This window comes from Phaseolus vulgaris, chromosome 6 (genome assembly GCF_000499845.2).
Source record: "Phaseolus vulgaris cultivar G19833 chromosome 6, P. vulgaris v2.0, whole genome shotgun sequence".
Lineage (NCBI taxonomy): Eukaryota > Viridiplantae > Streptophyta > Magnoliopsida > Fabales > Fabaceae > Phaseolus > Phaseolus vulgaris.
Window position 1 is genome coordinate 13,566,818 of NC_023754.2, and position 21,997 is coordinate 13,588,814.

At 33.4% G+C, this 21,997-nt stretch overlaps 1 protein-coding gene across 1 annotated transcript; it reads right to left on the reverse strand.

Moving 5' to 3' along the window:
- Window positions 1-4,785: 4,785 nt before the first annotated feature.
- Window positions 4,786-17,078, reverse strand: LOC137831170 (putative disease resistance protein RGA1). Its single transcript, XM_068638743.1, has 5 exons — window positions 16,737-17,078; window positions 15,156-15,464; window positions 12,008-12,319; window positions 11,650-11,934; window positions 4,786-6,691 (listed from the first exon to the last, which is right to left on the reverse strand). The coding sequence occupies exons 1-5, from the start codon at window positions 17,017-17,019 to the stop codon at window positions 4,908-4,910; spliced, it is 2,973 nt and encodes a 990-aa protein (XP_068494844.1). The 5' UTR covers window positions 17,020-17,078; the 3' UTR covers window positions 4,786-4,907.
- Window positions 17,079-21,997: the final 4,919 nt, after the last annotated feature.

The window sequence follows — 21,997 nt, forward strand, 5'->3', positions numbered from 1 at the left end:
CCTCACATTCTCCCACAATTCCTCTTGGGATTCTTCTATCTGTTGTTGAAGACTCTTCCCCATTCAGCATGCTATTTCTGAATCACCTATTAATTTTCTTTCAATGTTTAGGAAATGAAAGAAAAGAGAGTGAAAAATTACGTTATATAAAGTAGATTAGAGTAAAAAAATTGTGAATGATATCATTGATGTGAGTGAATATAATAAAAATTCTGTCATTTATTAATTGACCAAAATATCATTCTCATCTAATTGGGAAGAATTTAAATTAAAATAAAAAAATGTTTAAATATATATATATATATATATGTTTATACATATATTATAGAATTGGTTTAAATAAAGAATAATATTTATAATTCTATATATATATATATATATGTAATTAATTATTGTTGTTTAAAGTTTATAATTAAAGAGAAATTGTACATTTAAATATTTTCAACTAATATTCTTAGGTAAAAGCACTGGAATTGTGTTTGGTTTGGATAGCTGTAGTTAGTGAATTATGAAAGCACAGGAATAAACATATTTTTCGAGGGGTGATCGATCCTTCGGAAGTGTTCACTTTGGCACAATTAAAGGTTTGGTCTTGGGTAACTTCTAAAACTGTTTTTGCTAGTTTTACTTACTCTGAGTGGTGCATTGATCCTAAGGCTGATATGTTTTCAATAAAGTGAGCTTTTATAAGAGTTACTCATTCGGTTGGGTTGTTTGTTGTTCTAAGCTTCTATTGTTCTTTTTGCCCCTTGTTGTGGTTGCAAAGAGATTGTATTGGGTTTGGTTTTAAGTTTGTACGGGTTACATTTGAATTTGTACGGGTTAGTTTTGAATTTGTACGGGTTAGTCTAGAAAGTGTACAGACTGTACGGATTTTTAGTGGTAGATTTGTTTGTCTCTCTCTATTTGTTGGTTTGGGAGACCAGAGAAATTGTCTCTTATTTTTTAGGTATGTATAAGGTTGAACCATCCTTAAGTAGTTCTGTTATTCAATCCTTTTTGCTGATAAAAAAAAAAAATTCTTAGATAAAAGCACTGATATTTGTAATCATAACACATATTGATGGAAAAATAAATAACAAACATGCAATAATCTAAAGTAGTTAAAACATTGGTAGCTAATTAGATATTAATTTAAAAATTTATTTATAAATTTTATTAATAATAAAAACTATTCTAGATACCAATAATTTTTTTGTCTTTGAAATAATATATAATAACTTAGTCAATATAGTAACTAATTATTTTTGTCTTTAAAATTGATTTCTATTGAATGATTGTTTTGTAGAGATAAATTACATATTTTACATCCTCATACTTAATTTAAAAAATTAAATAGTAGTTGTATATGAATATGGGAATTTGTGTGAGATTTGAATTTATTTATGATCCCTATGATTACAAATTCAACATGTAAAAAAAATTGTTAATATGAGATAGCTTGAACTCATGCAACACATGATACACCAAGCACCAAAAGCCCACTCTAAAGATATATTAAAGGATATGAATACTAAGTTATAGAAGAAACATAATATTAATTATGTCTTTTCTAGTTCTTATTGTTTCCCTTTGTAGAGAGGTGTATAACTTTTATTTTGTCTTTTCTGATTTTAGTCTTTATTGACTGACTTTTTGTTTTCCATTCTCTTTCTTTAGCTATACCTAAAATGAGTGTACTGCTTATATATATTTAGACCATTTGCTTTGATTTCAAGAGAAGAATAGAAGAGATATTCCTTCTCATGTCTTTTGCCTTCCTGTTGTCTCTTTTCTTCATCTTTATTCTATTTTATAATATGGTATCAGAGTCATATAGAGTCTATCCTATCGAGAGTTTGTTGGGTTTATCAGGTCACCCACTATCAGACCACTATTGGACCATCCATAATATATAGTCCCATTAGTCTTATATTTTATTTTGAATACCCATTTGCAACCTATGACAGCTTTGTCCTTAGGTAGAAAGGCAGTCTCCATAGTTTGATTTGACTCTAAAGCATATATCTCACATTGTATAACTTTACTTTTCTCCAACAGTCATGTTTCACAACTTCAGAATAAGTGTTTGACTACACATGTGAAGAAAGAGACTTAAAAAAAGATGTTTAAGAAGGCGATAAATTATTATAAGACAAAACATAATTCAAAGATATTTAACTCTTGAAGATGTATTGGAAACATTAAGATTACAATGATAATCCTTTAGGTACTTAGGTGACCTTTTTATTCTTGTACTCATTCAGACATAATGATCTTTTTTTTTATCAACAATAGATGAATGAATTAAAAGGGACACTTTAAGAGTGTCTCAACCCTTATACAAAGTTCATCTTACACTCCAAAAAAGTTAACAAGCACAAAGGCCTAGGCTCCTTTGGCACTTGCCTTAACAAATTAGAAACATAAGCTATAGAAAGCTCCTACACAACAGATGGAATAAATATGCACTAAAATATTAGGCCAAAAACTTAAACAGCCAATGGAATACAAACAACTGCTAGACATAAATACACCAGTGCCTAGGCTCCTTAAATTTGCATAATTATGTACCAAAACTGCAACATTTAAGCATCATCTATGCAACAAAAAAAAGCAAAAAACGAACACAGGTTTCTTTTAAACCAGACTGTGGCTGCAAGAGAAAAACAAATACCTCTGTTGTAAGGACCAAGAAAAATAGTCTTAGAGTAGAAATGGTACAATTAAAATGGCACCTGAATATTTTATTATTAAAGTGAAAAGGCTATATAAATAGAAATTTAGTTATTCAAGTTTCATTTTAAAAAGAACCATCATCTCTCTAAAAACTCATTTTTCCTTTCCTCTGCCTTCTCTCTAAACCCTAAACCCTAGGTTAGAATATTTGAATGTGAGTGTGACGTAGTCACTAATTCCAAATTTTGTTGCAAGATTTCTTGTTTTGAGTAGATTGTAGTTTGATTGAAATTGAAAGTGTTGTGATTGAGAATTGGTTGTTTGATTTAAATGGTTTTAGAATTAGAAATCATAAATATGTATAGATGGACATAATAGCTCAATGATTCAATGAGAGTGATTGTATCATGCTGAACAGAAACTGCCAATGTAATGTGTAGATTTATAATTTATGAATCAAATGAGATGTAGATTTATAATCTGATAGGTATATTAAGTTATGCAAAAAAATTATGCATATTTCGCTCAAGCTAAAAATTTTGGGTGCTCTTGGGTTGATTTTAGCTCAAGCTAGCAAATTCTAAAATTTTGTGTGATTTGATTCTTTGAGAGGTGCCCTAGTCAATGAATGGGATTTGAAGCTAGATTCCTTCGGCAACCAAAGAAAATTTAACCACTACACCAAACAAATTCTTTAGTTTTATTATGATTTTTATTATACTTATTATTATTAATAATATTAACAATATTAATAATATTAATAAACTAACAATAATAATAATACTAACAATAATAATAATACTAACAATATTAATAATACTAACAATATTAACATATGAATCACATTTAATTTATCTATAATCTACTTGAATCTAAACATAATTTATTATATTATCTATTAGTATGAATCACATTTAATATATGTCATACTCATAGTCATCATATTACCTATTACATTAGAATCAACTATCATATTAATTATTATTTTACGATCATATTGACTTAATTAAGTTCATTATAGGTAGTTGGTTTTACTTGTGTGTTATAGTAAAGAATATTGTCAACAAACAATATTATATTTTAACATAGAATGATGACTTTTACATTAACTATTAATTAAATCTCTAATACAGATTACTAGTTAGCATATCATTATAGTTTAAACTATATTAATTATTCCATAAATCTATGTAAAAAGTTGTTACTAAATAACCTTATCTACTAATATATAAATCATAATGACAAAGTGATTAAATAATTTATAATTTAAAATATTTTAAAAATTATACATTATATCAATTTTAATCTATGTAAGTAAATATTTGAAAATAAGAATAAAAAAAGTGTAAGATATTATACACTTCTTTTTTATCGACAAAGAATAAAAAAAATTAAAGGAAACATTTTAAGGATATTTCAATCCTTATACAAGAATCTCAAATCAGAAAAGAAGTGTAAGATACAAGCACCTATATAGCCATCTAACAAAAACTTCACAACTACCTATAATAACCTATATTTGAAAATAAGATATCAAATAATTTTATATTCATATATATATATATATATATATAATACCATGAGTTTTAAAAAATTAATGATTAAATAAAAAAATATATTAATCAATATATATGTATTTATAGTATTAAAGTTATATTAATATTATATAATTTCTTCCTTTTTCTCTCTATCTATCTATATCCGAATAAAAGTAATATTACTCGAGTCAAATAAAACTACTATACACACATAATAAATATCTAAATGTATATTTATATCAAAATTAATATTAATAATATGAATATAATATTGATAATATGAATATTAATACTAATAATATTAATAATAATAATATTAATAATAATAATATTAATTATAATATTAATTATAATATTAATAATATTAATAATATAAATATAATATTAATAATATGAATATAATTTATTTTATTATTATTATTATTAATAATTATATTAATATGTATAAGTATAATAAAAATGATAATATAACCAAAGAACTTGTTTGGTCTAGTGGTCAATGCTTTTAACCTCAAAGTTCAACTCTTCCGAAACTATTTATTGAAATTAATATGGCCAAAATTCTTTACATATAAATTGTTCCGTAAATATTATAATTTTTCTGAACTTTTCTACACTCTGACTTGGAACACACCAGACATATATACTTGGTTTGAATCATATATATAAACAATTAGTTGTGTGAACTAAATTTCCCTTCAAATAAACATTTTATGAAATGGTGCTTTCTCCATCATTAATTAATCTTCCATTCAAAGGAATGATTCGAGTCTTGTTTACCTCTGCATACTTCAGTGAAGGAAACAACTCTCCCAAGTTTTTAAGATCATCCATTTGAAGTTTCCTTAGGTATTTGAGACGCAAAATCTCCACCTTACAACTTATTGTACTACCTTTTTCTTTTTCTAAACTTGTGAGTTTTCCTCCTACTATGTATAGTCTCTTCAATCCAGGAGGTAGAGTGTTAAGCTTCAACCATTTTGGAGTTTTCAAAGAAGGAAAGGCTTCAAGGTTTAACTTTTCCAAAGATTGTGGGAGAGAGATATCAATATCTTGGTATTTGGTGTTAGATGACACACCCCATGATATTTTGAGACATTTAACTAACAAGCCTTCGAGGCTTTCAAACTCTTTATCTTGGATCACAGCCTCACTTCCAATGTGTATGCTCAATCGTTTCAACTTTTTAAAGTTTACAAGATCTGATACTCTAGGTGTCTTGTCGGAATTGCCCACTACAAATCCTTTGAGTACTTGGAGTTCAGTGAGCTTCTCAATCCCTTTTGGCATCCTCTCCAACAAGTAGCACTGGGACACATCCAAGTGTGTGAGCTTTCTCAATGAAGTAATTTCATTAGGTAAGGTTTCCAGATTGTGACAAGCCTTGAGGTCAAGAATTTGTAGGCTAACAAGTTGAGCAATTGAGGGTGGCAATTCTGATATTCTTGATATACCACGAAGGCTTAAATATTTCAGATGCTTTTGAGCCTTCAAATCTGTCATGAATTCTGTACTAGCAACTTCAATGTGATGTGAAGGAGATTCTTGCCAACGACCAAGCTGAAGCACCACCAACTTTTTCATTTTAGCCATCCATCGAGGTTCAATAGTAAGATAATTAGCACCAAGATTGAAAACACTTTTACAATGGTCAGATTTCGAATCAAACTCACCACCTATTTGAACTTTTTCTTGGTCAAGTACTAAGCAAGCATGACCAGTACCATTGTGATGGGAAGGGGTTATTATTTGTGAATAAAATCCAAAGGGTTGTTTATCTTCTCCCAGAACAGATGATACCAACATGTGGCGGATCCAAGGATTAATTTTAAATTTACTCACAACGGGACACTTGACCATGCCATATGCTACAATCAGATTAGAATTCAGAAGCTTGTAAAAAACATACTCACCTTCTTCTTCAGCTGTTTTCTCTGTTGACTCTTTTACAAACCCCTCTCCAATCCACCAGTAAATTATATGTCTTTTCATTATAACAACATTCTCAGGGAAAATTGAGAGAGACAAACAACAAACTTTTGAATGAGAATCAAGGACATCATAACTGGCTTGGAACCTTTTCAAGACTAGCTCCACGTCATTATGGGCTTGGCTCAAAGATAGTATGGGGTAATGCAGTTCTTTAGATGTTTTTCCTTTTCCTGATGACTCATCAGCTTTTGTTTTAGTTGGACTAAAACCAAGCTTTTCAGTTGATTTCTTGATCTCTTTACTAATGGCTTCCACCACTTTACCCACCATCTCCTCCTTAGAATCTTCACGATTCTCACTTGAGATGTTTTTGTCGGTGTTTTTTATCAGATTTTCCTCAGCTCTTAACACTTTTGGGAGTTCATTTGTGTTCAATCTTACTAAATTTGCCTTCTTGTTGTCTACCTCAGACTTCAAACTCTCCACCTTTTCATCAACTGATACATCTTTTTCCACACTCTCCTTGTCTTGTGTCTCTTGGTTTTGAGACGACTTATCAAAACCTACAAGCACAAATTACAGAATATAGGTATCAAATGAATACGATTTGATGTATGCTCATAGTTTCAAACTACGGACTGAAAAATGGAAGTTTTGTTGAATAAACTTTAAATGTAATTTGTGGGTTTTAAAATTAGAAGTTACTAGAAACTAGTAGAATGAGAGTTTGGATATGTGAAAGGTCAAAAGTTGTGAGTGGGATTTTAATTATGTTGTTAGTGGGGTTTTAAGGCCATAATAAAGATTTTTCTAGAAGAGCTTCTTAAAGCCTATAAATAGGATGCTCTCTCAATTGTAACATGCACCACAGAAAGAAATACAATAGAGAGAAATAAGAAGAAGAAAAGTGGTTCTTTAGAGAAAATCCAAGTGTGAGTGGTTGTCTGTTTTTCAATTTGGTATCAAGAGCCAATGGTGAATATATGACGAGTCAAATACCGCTACCACGGTTAACAAAGGCCACCAGATATAATAACTGAAGCATTCAAATGAAAGCCCTTCTCGATTCTCAAGATGCATCGGAGGTGGTCGAAGAAGGTTTCGAAGAACCAACAGACACCACGGGTTATTGGTGGCTAAAACTAAGGTGTTGTAAGAGATGCGATCAAAGGATAAGGCGACACTATACATGTTATTCCGAGCGGTTGATGAGTCGGGCTTTGAGAAGATTGTCAGTGCAACTACTTCAAAAGAAGCGTGAGACATCTTAAAAGAGGTGTTCAAAGGAGCCGATCGAGTCAAGCAAGTGCATCTACAAACTCTTCGTGGCAAGTTGGAGAGCATGAAGATGATGGAGTTGGAAAGTGTATCTGACTACATCACGCGAGTACAGACTATGGTGAATCAACTCAACTGAAATGGTGAAATGTTGACTGATGCACGAGTTGTGGAGAAGATTTTGAGAACATTAACCGACAATTTTGAGAGCATTATGTGTGGGATAGAAGAGTCAAAGGACCTAGTGACGCTCACAGTCAACGAGCTTGTCGGTTCTCTCGAGGCACACGAGCAACGGAAGAAGAAGAAGAAGGAGGAGGAAACACTCGAGTTAGCACTTCAAACCAAGGCGTCAATCAAAAACGAAAAGGTACTCTATAATCAAAGTTCTCGAAATAGAGGGCGTGGTCGTGGAAGTCGTGGAAACAGTCGTGGTGGTAAAGGAGGTAGTCGTGAAGGGTACTCTAAGGAGAAGGAACAATCGAGTAAACCAAATTGGCGTGGAAGAGGACGTGGTCGAGGAAGAGGCGGTCGATCAAATTACTCCAACATCGAGTGCTACAAATGTCACAAATATGGTCACTGTGTGAAGGATTGCAACTCCGACAAATGTTATAATTGTGGTAGAGTGGGGCATTTTGCAAAAGATTGTCGATCCTATATAAAGATAGAAGAGACAACCAACCTAGCCTTGGAAGACGAAACGAATGAAGGTGTTCTCTTGATGGCTCAAGATGAAGTTAACATTAATAGTGACACTCTGTGGTACCTCGACTTGACTCGGTCACGAGTACCTATTCAAAGAGATGAAAAAGATTGAAGATGGACATGTGTCATTTGGAGATGCATCAAAGGTGGAGGTCAAAGGCCGAGGTACGGTTTGCTACTTACGAAAAGATGGTTTAATTGGGTCACTCCAAGATGTTTATTACGTACCAGACCTCAAGACCAACATTTTGAGTATGGGGCAACTCATGGAGAAAGATTACTCGATATTTTTAAAAGATCGACTACTACACTTGAAGAACAAGCAAGGGCGTTCGGTTGCTCGAATCGAGATGGCAAGAAATCAGATGTACAAGCTGAATTTAAGAAGCATACGAGAAAAATGTTTGCAAGTCTACATTGAAGATAAGACATTGCTATGGCATCTTCGTTTTGGTTACCTACATCATGGTGGTCTAAAAGAGTTAGCGGAGAAGTATATGGTGCACGAGCTACCCAACATGGACTACGAGGGAAATTTTGTGAAGAATATGTGCTCAGTAAGCAAGTGAGAACCTCGTTTCCAAAGAAGGCTCAATATTTAGCTAAGCAACCTCTCGAATTGATTCATACCGATATATGTGGACCAGTTACTCCAGAATCCTTCAGTGATAAAAGGTATTTCATTACTTTTATCAATGATTTCTCACGAAAAACTTTGGTTTATTTTCTAAAGGAAAAATATGAGACATTCGAGGTGTTCAAAAAGTTCAAGGTGATGGTGGAGAAGGAAACTCATAGATAGATCAAAGTTTTACGATCCGATAGAGGTGGCGAGTATACTTCGACGACATTGATGGAGTATTGCAAGGAGAAAGGCATAAGGCGATTTCTAACCGGACCGTACACTCCTCAACAAAATGGTGTGGCCGAGAGGAAGAACCCGATCATTATCGACATGGTTTGATCAATGCTTAAGAGAATAAAGATGCCAAAGGAATTTTGGGCGGAAGTTGTGCAATGTGCCATCTATGTGCAAAACTGATGTCCACATGTGAAGTTAGATGATCAAACACCACAAGAGGCATGAAGCGGACAAAAGCCGACAGTTTGTCATCTCAAAGTATTTGGTAGTGTGGCTTATGCACACGTACCAGATCAACGAAGAATGGAGCTCAAAGACAAAAGTAGAAGGTACATTTTTATTGGGTATGATGAGAAGACAAAAGGATACAAGCTCCTTGACCCGATAAGCAAGAAGGTGATGGTGAGTCGTGATGTGTGAATAAATGAAGCAAGCGAGTGGGATTGGAACAATTCTTCAGAGGTTATGATTGAAGTTGGAGAATCATTAGTCGTTGCACCAACAAGTATAAATTCTGAAACTACCGATGATGAAGATGAACCATGACAACCTAAAATGAGAAGTTTACAAGATTTGTATGATTCGACAAATGAGGTACACCTTGTATGTCTTTTGGCAGATGCAGAAAATATCAGCTTTGAAGAGGCGGTGCGAGACAAGAAGTGGCAAACTGCCATGGATGAGGAGATTAAAGTGATTAACTACAACTACACATGGGAGTTAACAAAATTGCCAAAGGGAAGTCAGCTCATTGGTGTGAAGTGGGTTTTCAAGAAAAAGATGAATGCTCAAGGCGATATAGAGAGGTACAAGGCGCGACTCATTGCGAAGGGATACAAACAAAAGGAGGGAATCGACTACGATGAGTTGTTTGCTCCCGTTGTAAGAATGGAGACGATTCGGTTGCTCATTTCCCAAGCGGCTCAATTTAAATGGTCGATATTTCAAATGGACGTCAAGTCAGCTTTCTTAAATGGTGTGCTTGAAGAAGAAGTCTACATCGAACAACCACTCGGGTACATGAAAATCGGAGAAGAGAAAAAGGTGCTAAAATTGAATAACACTCTTTACGGGTTGAAGCAAGCAGCGCGGGCATGGAATACTCGTATCGATACATACTTCAAGGAGAATGGGTCCAAGCAATGTCCTTACGAGCATGCTCTTTACCCAAAGAACAGTGGAGGTAACATGATATTTGTTGCTCTTTATGTTGATGATCTCATTTTTATGGGTAACAATAACAAGATGATAGAAGAGTTTAAGGGCATAGTGAGACGAGAATTTGAGATGACAGATTTGGGATTGATGAAGTTTTTCCTTGGTTTGGAGGTTAGACAAGAAAAGACAGGTATTTTTGTATCACATGAGACATATTCCAAAGAGATTTTGAAGAAGTACAAGATGGAAAATTGCAACACAGTATCAATACCAATGGAACCAAGTGCAAAACTCTCAAAGTTCGATGGAGTAGAACGTGTCGGTGCAAGTAGATATCGGAGTTTGGTAGGAAGCCTTCGTTATCTCACATGCACGAGGTTGGATCTTTCATTAAGTGTCAGCATCATAAGTCGATTCATGGAGGAACTGGTTTACTCACATTGGAAGGCGTTGAAGTGAGTCCTACGGTACATCCAAGGTACTGTATCGCTCGGATTGTTCTACTCAAAAGCAGATTACAAGTTGGTTGGTTACTCTGACAGCGATTGGTGTGAAGACATAGATGATCAGAAAAGTACATCGAGATATGTATTCTTTATGGGCAACACAGTATTTTCTTGGCTTTCAAAGAAGAAATCGATCATGACGCTATCGACGTGTGAAGCTGAATATGTGACAGCATCTTAGTGTGTATGTCATGCGATATGGCTTAGAAACTTGTTGGGCAAGATGGAGCTAAAGCAACTAGGTGCAACCGTGATTCAAGTTGACAACAAATCAACAATTGAGTTGGCAAAGAACCCAGTGAACCATGAAAGAAGCAAACACATTGACATTCGTTTTCACTTTATCTGTGATCATGTGAAGAAAGGAAGTGTAGAATTGGTGCATGTGGCAAGTCAGGATCAAGTTGCGGATATCTTCACAAAACCGCTACCGAAAGTACTTTTCGACAAATACAAGAAGATGATTAGCATGATGGATGGTAGAGACATTTAAGTTTATGGGGGAGTTTTGTTGAATAAAATTTAAATGTAATTTGTGGGTTTTGAAATTAGAAGTTACTAGAAAATAGTAAAATGAGAGTTTGGATATGTGAAAGGTCAAAAGTTGTGGGTGAGATTTTAATTATGTTGTTAGTGGAGTTTTAAGGCCATAATGAAGATTTTTCTAGAAGAGTTTCCTAAAGCTTATAAATAGGATGCTCTCTCAGTTGTAACATGCACCACAGAAAGAAATACAATAAAGAGAAATAAGAAGAAGAGTGTTTCTTAGTGAGTGGTTTTCTGTTTTTCAAGTTATTATAATATGTTGTGTCGTGCTTGTAGTCATATTTTTCTATAGTTTATCACCATGTCAAAATTATAAAGATTCTAGAACTGCAATTACATTTCTGTGAAATTTCTTGTGAAAATAATGAAGATAAAACTTGGAATCGCAACCATAACCTAAAACCATGGTGAGGTGATGATATATGATTACTACTATTTATGACATTGATGTTTATACAAATACCTTTAAGGTCTTGATCCTCCAACTGTCCTCTTGATATCTGGCTTGAACCTTCTGTCTCACTTTGGTTTTCATCTTCTGCAGGATTAACAATCTCAGCTAAACTTTTTTTGTCAAAGCTTTGAAGAAGATCTTCCAGGGTTCTTAACGTGTCACGCATTTCTTCATTTTCCTTCACTGGGGAAAACTTGGCCTTCATGTTGTCTAGTTCCAATTTCAAACTCTCCAACTTTTCATCAATCGCTACATATTTTTCTGGCTCTTGGTCTAAAGATGGTTTATCCTCACCTATGAGCACAAATAAAATATCATGAGATATATTTCATGACATAATAGATATAAAAGAAATGGATGTTTTTACCAGTGGTTTTCAAGTCTTGATCATCCCTTGATGTTTGGTCTGGTAGTTCTGAACTTTTCTTTTCACTTTGATTAGAATCCTCTATAGAATTTACAATATTATGCAAGCTTTTACCATTGAAGTTGCGAAGAAGATCTTCCATGACTCTTAATTTGTCCCTGAGTTCTTTGTCCTCCTTCACCGTGAAAGAAATTGCCTTCATTTTGTCTAGCTTAAACTTCAAACTCTCAAACTTCTCATCAATCCCTACATCATTTTCTACAATACTTTTCTTGTCTTGTGTCTCTTGGCTTGGAGGTGGCTTACCAATATCTGTTAGCACAAATAGAATGCAGATATCAATGTGATACGTGGAGAAATTTCTCTATAAATTCTTTTAGAAGAAAACTAAGAAAATAAAATAAGTTCTTTCATAGACTAAAATTAACACATAAGTACATTAATTAAAAATTACATTTCGAAGAAATTAATAAAAAAATAAATTTTGCAAAATAATTTATATATGATCTAATTTTAGTTTACAGAAAGTTTTTTTCTCTCTCTTAGAGGTGCTTAGGGAAATTTTTGTCCAAAATACATCGAATATATTTGTTAGAATTGTTTAAATATATTAACTTGTCATAATACCTTAACTTATTTTTTTAATACCTATTTATCACCTAGGTCTTGTATTTTCATTATTGTATATTTATGACTTAAAAGCTTTGTTGTTCTCTCCCGCAAACCATCATTGCTCATTATTGACCTCCATTTTTTCTCCTATGAGCACCTAGTCAAGTTTGCCTTGTTGAATAATTTAAAAAATTCTAAATTATCAGATAAACCAATGGAAGTTTTTTTTATGTGAATCACACATGTCATTTAAGTAATAAAGTTAACAACTGTTGACATTATTATTTTAATAATTTTTTATATTATTTAATTACAAATTTAATCTTTTATCATATCACTACAACAAAATCATTAAATAAAAATTAATTTTAGAGACTAAAACAATTATTGATATCTAAATTAGTTTTTATTATTGAAAAAATAGTTTCTGAATTGGTATCTAATTAACTACCAAGATTTTAGCTACCAATTTTAGAATCTAATTAGTTATTAACTAAAGTTTTGACAATTAATTAGATACCAATTTAGAAACTATTTATCACTAATTTAGATACCAATAATATTGTTAGTCTCTAAAGTAGTATTTAGTTTAGCCTATGGATGGGAATGCGGGGCAAGCGATAAGGGTCAGTCCATAGCCCGCTACCAAAAAGCGCGGAGCGGACTCACTAATCTATCCCGTTGACTCGTTTAGGCCCGTCCCGCTGGTCCGCATAAATAAATAAATAAATATTTTACTTTTTCTTGTAAGAAAAAGAAAAATCATACTTCATTCACCCATTATTGCAAAAAATATTGAATTTAATGTACTAAAAAAGGAATGTTTTATTTTAATCATTTAAAGGAGTTAGTATTAAGAGTGACATTTGATCTAGTTTTAAGTAAATTTTTATATTTAAAATGTGTTAATAAAAAAACTAATATAAAGAAGAGACTTCAATTGGATAGTTAAAAAGTTAGTCATCTTCATTAAAATATTTTGTAAGAAAACTTTGATAAGATACTCTTATACATTTACACATATATATATAGGAAAAATAAATCCAAAACCAAATTTTAACTATTTTTTTAATCAAGCCCTTCTAATAATCCTCATACTTTTATTTATATTTTATCTTAATTGAATGAATTGAAATAAAGATAAAATTTTAATTTTTCAATAGTAGAAATAATTTTTTTAAAAATATATATATTTTTCTTATACAAGCTGACACACGGGTTACCTCTTATGTGGGACAGACCAGTGAAATGAATCTGCACTCCTTACACGGGGCGAGCCAACCCATACCACATTTTGTGGGGCCTAATTTAGTCAATATAGTAACTAATTTTTATTTTAAATTAATTTCTATTTAATAATTTTATAGTAATTATTCTTAAACTCAAAAAATAAAAAAACTTATTTAACTCCTTATTATTATTAGACCCGACTTTACCTGAAGTGGTTAGTCACTTTATACAAGTTTCTTGTCTTGATCACTCGAATGTTTTCATTCACATTAATTGTATACCTTAAAAAGCTAAGGTAATGATTACTATATAAAGATAAAGAAAATACTCATATATGTTTAGGTATTTGATGCTAATTAGGCATGATATGATACAAATAGGTGTTTCACTATATTATGTTTTAATTGGAGAGAAATCGTATTGATAAAATTATAATTTTCTCATTAAATTTAGTTGCTAATTTATAATGATTTAATGAAAAATAAAATTTGTGCTTATTTGTAAAAATATATTTATATTTAGTGATCAAAACTAAATCGATCCTTTGTTGTGTTTTAGTAATTAAAATCAAATTTATTATTAATTTATATTGATTTAATAACTAAAATTAAGTCGAATTTTATTTTAATTACAATTTGTGACTAATTATTTCGATCGTTAAAATAGATCACTAAATTATTATTTTTAATGGATATCACTCATTTGTAAACTTATGCAAATAAAAAAATCTTTAAGAGTTAAATTTTATGAAATTCAACAAATAAAAAAAAACGATAACTACGAAACTACTCATATTAATTTTAATATTGTATTTCACTATAAAAGATAAAAAAGAAATTTTATTATCATTTTGATCAAGAGAAGTTGTTATTAAAAGAATTTTGAAAAAAAAAATTGTCAACTCATCTGCTTACAAATATTTAAATTCATTTTATATGTTACAAGTTTGATATATACTGCTTACAAATATTTAAGTTCGTTTTATATGTTTCAATTTTGATATATACAATTTATATACTCCAACTTATCAACTTATGGTTTAAAATTGTTTAACTTGTTTAAATAAGTTAAGTTGTAAAAAATAATTTAACTTATTTTTGTAATACTTATTTATGACCTAGTAGAAGTCTCTTTAGATCTCTTTTTATGTGTATCTATAATGTACATACTCTTATAAATACACAAACCAAGTAAGAGATGGATGAACTAATCTCTTTAGCACTCTTTCTCATATTTTCATTCTCAATGATATATCATTTAATTGTTATTTCTACATGAGATGCTCTTGGTTTTAAAGATAACATACCTGTGACTTTAAACTCTTCATCAATGAAGTGTTGATTCATCTCCTCCTCCGTTGAGGTTTGGCTTGGTTGTTCTAATCTTTTTGTTTCATTTTCATTTGCCTCTTCTGCAAGCTTAGAGTTGAAGCACTGAAGCAAATTTTCCACTTCTCTTAACGTTTTTCGTAGCTCTTCGTTTTTCTTCACCGTCGAAAAATTGTCCTTCAAATGCTCTAACATGAACGTCAAATTCTCCAACTTTCCATCAATCGTTTCATCTTTTTCCTCACTCTTTTCTTTTGCCTCATCACTTGAAGATGGCTTATCACTCCCTATAAACCATATAAAATACATATATCAAATAATACATAGGAGTTTGATGCAGATAAAAAACAATAGGAGGTTGATACAATGTTAATCATACAATTAAAATCTTTACCTTGATAAAAATAACATTAACAATCCAATTTTTTTGAAATTTATGTTTAACTCACTTTAATAAAATCAATTTTTATGATAAATTTTATACTCACTTATATACTATGAAATGTTTTTATCCCTACATAAATGTGAGATCTCCAACCCATCTCTCCTACACAATGAGTTCCTTTAATTCGACTCCTACATAAGACTACATGTTATGGCTAATAAGGTCAACGACAAATTCTAATTATAATACACTCTAAGACTTTGTTTGGATTGAGGAGGGGATTTGTGAGGAAGGGAGGGAGTGGATTTGTGAGGATTGGAGAGGATGTGTGGGGATATGTGAGGTTGTTTGGATGGAGGGATGATAGAGTGGATTTGTGAAGATAGTCTATTGTAAGTTTACAAAATTATCCTTCTTATGAAAAAATATTTAAATAATGAATTATGATATTTTTGTGTAGGTTTGAATTAATTAAATATTTTTAATATATAATATCCATAATTATTTATATTTTTAATTAAAAAATTAAAAAATATAATATAAAATATTTTGGTGTTTAATTGAAATAAATTTATTAAATACATTGAAAATAATATTAATTTGTTACTTTATATAACTATATATATTGTTGATATTATAATTTTATTTTATTATTTTATTATTTATAATTATATGTTGTTATTAATAGTATAATTAAATATTTTTAAAATTACAAATAATAAATAAATTTATGTAATATTTAATTTTATATATTAAAATAAAATGCATGCACAAGGATATTTTGGTAAAATGCAACAATCCTACTAAATCTCCAGAGATCTCTTCATTGTGAGAAGAATGAAAAAAAAAATTCTCCACCCTCTCTCCCATCCTCTCACCCATTCTCAAAATTATGGAAACAAACACAAAAGAAACATCTTCTCCCTCCTCCCACTTGGAAGCAAACACACTCTAAATGATTCTAATACTATATTAAAAAGTAAACTTTAAATTTAACTCAATTTTATAAAATTGATAAGGTTATATATTATAAAATGTCTTTATCCCTAATTCGTGGGATAGTGCTATGTTTAACAACCACATTTACTTAAGATAAAATCAGTGTTAATTAGTGATTCAGATGATATATATATATATATATATATATATATATAAAGAAAAATTAGGAGCTTACCCTTTTGTGGATCAGTTTTTTTGGGTGGATGCAAAATTCGATGGGAAATCTCGAAGAACTTGTCTGTTCTGAAGTTGCGAAGAAGATCATCGACAATTTTTAACGTGTCAAGAAGTTCTTCTTCCTTACTTTTCACTGTTGTAAACAAATTTTGTATGGCTTTTAGATCAGACATTAAGTTTTCCAGCTTTTCAGAAATATGAGGCCCTTCTTTGATCTGAACTGATGTCAACCGTCTCTGCAGTGATGGCACTGCTTTCGTGCGGTTTGTTCTAATAGACATTTTTCCTCAATCAAGATAGATTGGTCACAAGTTTTGTTGCTTTATCAGAAATTGAAGACACCGTGAAACATATATATATATATATATATATATATATATATATATATATATATATACCAAAGATTTGAATCAACTATGGCATTAGATTAAACATTGTACACAAGCAAGGAACCAAATGCAAAAGTTCCACGTTATTCTTTATCCCTTAAATACTTTTCACTTTTCTAAATCCTTTCCTTTATCTTTACATTTTTTAATATTCTTTTCATATATCTCAAATTTTAAATTTAGGTTGGACATTGTTGTGATATAAACTATAATTAACTAATATTTAAATAGCATATATGTCTCACTTTATTTTTCCACTAATTTTATGGAAATTTATAAATTTAAACTATTTTATGAGAAATTTCGATAAAATGGTGAAGAAACTGAAAAAGTATATCTTAGACACAAAGTCGTAAAAAGTTAAGATTAATCACAAAATTACTAGATTTTTTAATTGGTCTTGTAATCATTTTAATGATTTTAAATATTAATTATTTACGTATTGTTAAATACTTCATATCTATTTGCATGACTCCCAAATTTATTTGTATTATATATATATATATATATATATATAAAAGTTAATTATAAATAATTATTTTTTTTAATTTTAATCTTTAAAATTTATGTACATCTATTTTAACACTTTTAAAATACTTTCTAAAGTTCGGTCTCTATTTCAATACTATCCAATGTCATAAAGTAAATTAATTAAGTAATAATGATAAAAAATGAAGATGCGAGATTGTAACGATGGGACACCGGACGACCAAGTCAAATGGCATTTACAATATAGTAAATATGTAATAAATAAAGAAGCAGTGGTAACTAGCATTGAATGAGTCAAAGACATACTTCAAGATACATGCTCATGATATCAGAAAGTCATTACACACGTTCTGAGGACCACAACACACGTCTGAGTGAACTGATTACCTAACTCACACAAGTGGGGGCCCAAGTCAACCTATAGATAGGATTTCGAAAGGGGGGAAAGGTATGTTTTGCATATCCTAAAAGAACAAACCAAAAGACTAGCACTGACTTGAGCGTCGGAGTGCAATCGCAAGTACCCCCGATCGGCGGAGCACACACAGCGAAAGGAAAAGCTTTGAAGGATTAGGAGCACGACAACGAATTGTATACCAGTGGGTAAATATTACCTAGGCCCCGTCATCCATACAAGTACAATTGGCGCCCACCGTGGGGCCTGAGTAATTTTTAGTCTTCCAAGCAGAGGGACTTCAACGAGCAACAATGGTATCCACAATGAACAACACAAACAACGACAACACAGCGGAAGAGCAAATGGTGATGCTCCAAGCCCTCCAAGCCCAGATGCAGGAACTGCGACAAAAGGATCGGCGTAAGCAAAAGGAAGAACGACGTTGGCAGGCAGATGAGATGGCTCAGTTGAAGGAGCATAACAAAAGGCTGCTTCAACGACTTGAAGAGTTCGAACGGGAAGAGCATTCCCAAACACCAATACCGACATCGCAAACGCATCAATCCAGGACAAAACCACCAACTCTCCAAACTCATGGGGCGCATCACGCTTCACTTACACACCCCACACACCAGAGCATTAAATGTGTCACTCTCGACAAGGAAGAAAATCCAAGGGGTCACCCTTTCACGGACGACATCATTGTTGCACCTCTTCCTGATAAGTGGAGAGGTTTGATGATGAACCTCTACGATGGTTCTACTGATCCAGATGAGCATTTGAACACTTTCAGAACACAAATGACTTTATACACCATAGATCAGACGATGTGGTTCGAGGTTTTTCCCACCTCTCTGAGAGAGGGACCACTAGGATGGTTTACCGAACTCCCTTCGAACTCTGTGACTAGTTTTAAGGTTCTAGAAACAAAGTTTACCACCCAGTATGCCACGAGCAGGCCCCACCATACGTCATCAATGTCTCTCCTCAACGTCAAACAAGAAAAAGGGGAATCATTGAGAGCTTTTATGGACAGATTCAGCAAGGTTTGTATGGGGATCAGGAACTTGAACCCAGAGATAGCAATGCACCAATTAGTCTCGACCATACCGCTAGGGCGGTTCATTGAAAGTCTTATAAAATGGCCACCATATAACGTGGACGAACTAAGAACGAGAGTTACCAAATTCATGCAGATAGAAGAACACGTTGATTATCACAGGAAAACGCTGGCAGAGGCTTTTGAAAAAGAAAGGGAAAAAAATAAAGGCATCCATCCCCCACAATGGGGACCGACCGCGACCGATACTGTCTGAACCGAGGTCCTCGTTTCCACAACTACACCCCTATGACGGTACCTAGAGGAAAAATTCTGGATGAAGCCTTAAAAGCTGAACTTATCCCGGCACTCAAACAAGCGCAGACACCACACAATGCAGATATAGTCAAACATTGTCAGTATCATTGTAATTACGGCCACATGACCGAAGGCTGCCAAGCATTAAAAGATAAAATAGAAGAACTTGTTCAAGCCAGTCATATCCGCAAATTCATTAGAAGTCTACTGCCACACCACGGTCATCCCAACATGACATTGACTACTTTAAAGACAAAGAACGCTCTGGACGAATAGACACTCGAAGCCGTGATGACCATCACCGTACTACCCGACAAAGATGAAGCGAAAGTTCGGTCAGATGGACCCGTCCTCAAAGTGAGAGCCCTTAACGGAGAAGCCGAACTAAACAAAGGGTTCGTGAAGTTATTAACACTATTGTTGGCTCTGTTTCGCTCGGCGTACCAGCTCAAGAAGTTAATTATATAGCGGGCGGCTTCGTAGGTGGTGGATGCTCCAACTCAGCAAGGAAGAAACATCTGAGGGTGATTTAGTCCATCCATTCAACTTCGACACATAAACATCCACACATACCTCCAATTACCTTTAGTGATGACGAATTCACTACAATTGATCCAGCCCAAGATGACCCAATGGTCATCACGGTGGACATAGACAAATTTGCAATAGCGAAGGTTCTGGTGGACTAGGGTAGCTCGGTCGACATTCTGTATTGGGAAACCTTTAAGAAAATGTGCATTTCCGAAATAGAGATACAACTTTATGATGAGCATATAGTTGGATTTTCGGGAGAACGTGTGGACACCAAGGGATACATTGATTTGTTCACCACTTTTGGTGATGATTTTCTCAGGAAGACAATCAACATTCGATACCTACTGGTCAATGCCAACACCTCTTACAACATACTGCTCGGACGTCCTTCTATCAACAAGTTGAAAGTTATTGTTTTTACCCTTCATTTGTCCAGGAAGTTTCCTTCTGTCAATGGAGATATTGCGACAGTACATATTGATCAAAAGATTGCGCGGGAGTGCTATGTAGCTAGCCTAAAAGTTGAACCGACCAGACGATTATATACTACGACGAACAACCGATCCCCCAGTAGAAGAGGGTGGTCGCCAAAGAGGCGTTCTAGAGGTTGAAACTCTAGGAGACACTTAGTTGCCCTGGTAGACCTGGATCCACGGCTGGACGACCCTCGGATGGAGGCCGGAGAGGACCTTCAACCCATATTTCTCCGCGACAACGACTGTAAAACATACATGGAGACATCCTTAAAGCTGGACGACCAAGAGGTGATAAGTAGGATGTTATCCAAGAATGCAGACCTTTTTGCTTGGACCACTGCGGACATGCCCGGGATAAAACCCAATGTCATTACTCATCGTTTGTTCGTATACAAGGAGGCTAGACCGATAGCCCAGAAAAAAGGAAACTAGGGTAAGAGAAGCGTCAGGCCGCCAGAGAAGAAACTGATAAATTGGTACAAGCCGGTTTCATCCAAAAGGCCTGTTATACCACGTGGTTAGCTAATGTAGTAATGGTTAAGAAGTCTAACGGTAAATGGCGAATGTGTGTAGACTACATGAACCTCAACAAAGCGTGTCCAAAGGACTTTTATCCCCTGCCGACTATCAACCGACTGGTCGATGAAGCAGCTGGATATCAGATTCTCAGTTTTCTTGATGCATATTCGGGCTATAATCATATCCATATGCACCCGCGGGATAGAGAGAAGACAACTTTTAGGAAGGATTTCGACAACTTCTATTACGAGGTCATGTCGTTCGGCCTCAAGAACGCCGAAGCCACTTATCAGCGATTGATGGACTATGTCTTCCATGACATGATTAGAAGAAACGTCAAAGTATATGTTGACGATATTGTTGTCAAATTTGACTCATGCGAGCATCATGTCTCAGATCTGAAGGAAACATTTCAAGCTTTATGCAAATATCGCATGCGTCTGAATCCTGACAAGTGCACGTTCGGCGTAGAAGGGGGAAAGTTCTTAGATTTTATCCTCACCAATCGGGGCATAGAAGATAAATGCAAAGCTATCACAGAAATGCGGAGTCCCAGTAGTCTCAAGGAAATTCAAAGACTGATCGGACGACTCACCTCCTTGTCTCGATTCGTGCCAAAACTTACGGAACGAACGAGACTCATCATCCAGTTGTTAAAAAAGGCGTCCAGGTTTGAGTGGACCGCTGAGTGTGAACAAATTTTTCTCCAGTTGAAAGCATTTTTGGCATCCCCGCCAGTTATCCAGAAGCCGAACGCACGCGAACCTATCATTGTTTATCTTGTTGTTTCAAGCGAAGTAGTGAGTTCGGTCCTCGTACAGGAGATAGAAGCACAAGTAACGCATGTGTACTTCGTTAGTCGAGTACTCAACGACGCGAAAGTGAGATATCAAACGATTGAAAAGATTGCGATGACCTTAATTATAACCGCACGGCGTATGCGGATGTATTTTCAGAATCACCAGATCATAGTCAAGACTAACTATCCTATTATGAAGATTCTAACGAAACCAGACTTGGTAGGACGAATGATAGGATAGGTCATCGAATTATCAGAATTCCATATTCAGTACCAACCCAGGGGTGCAATCAAATTAC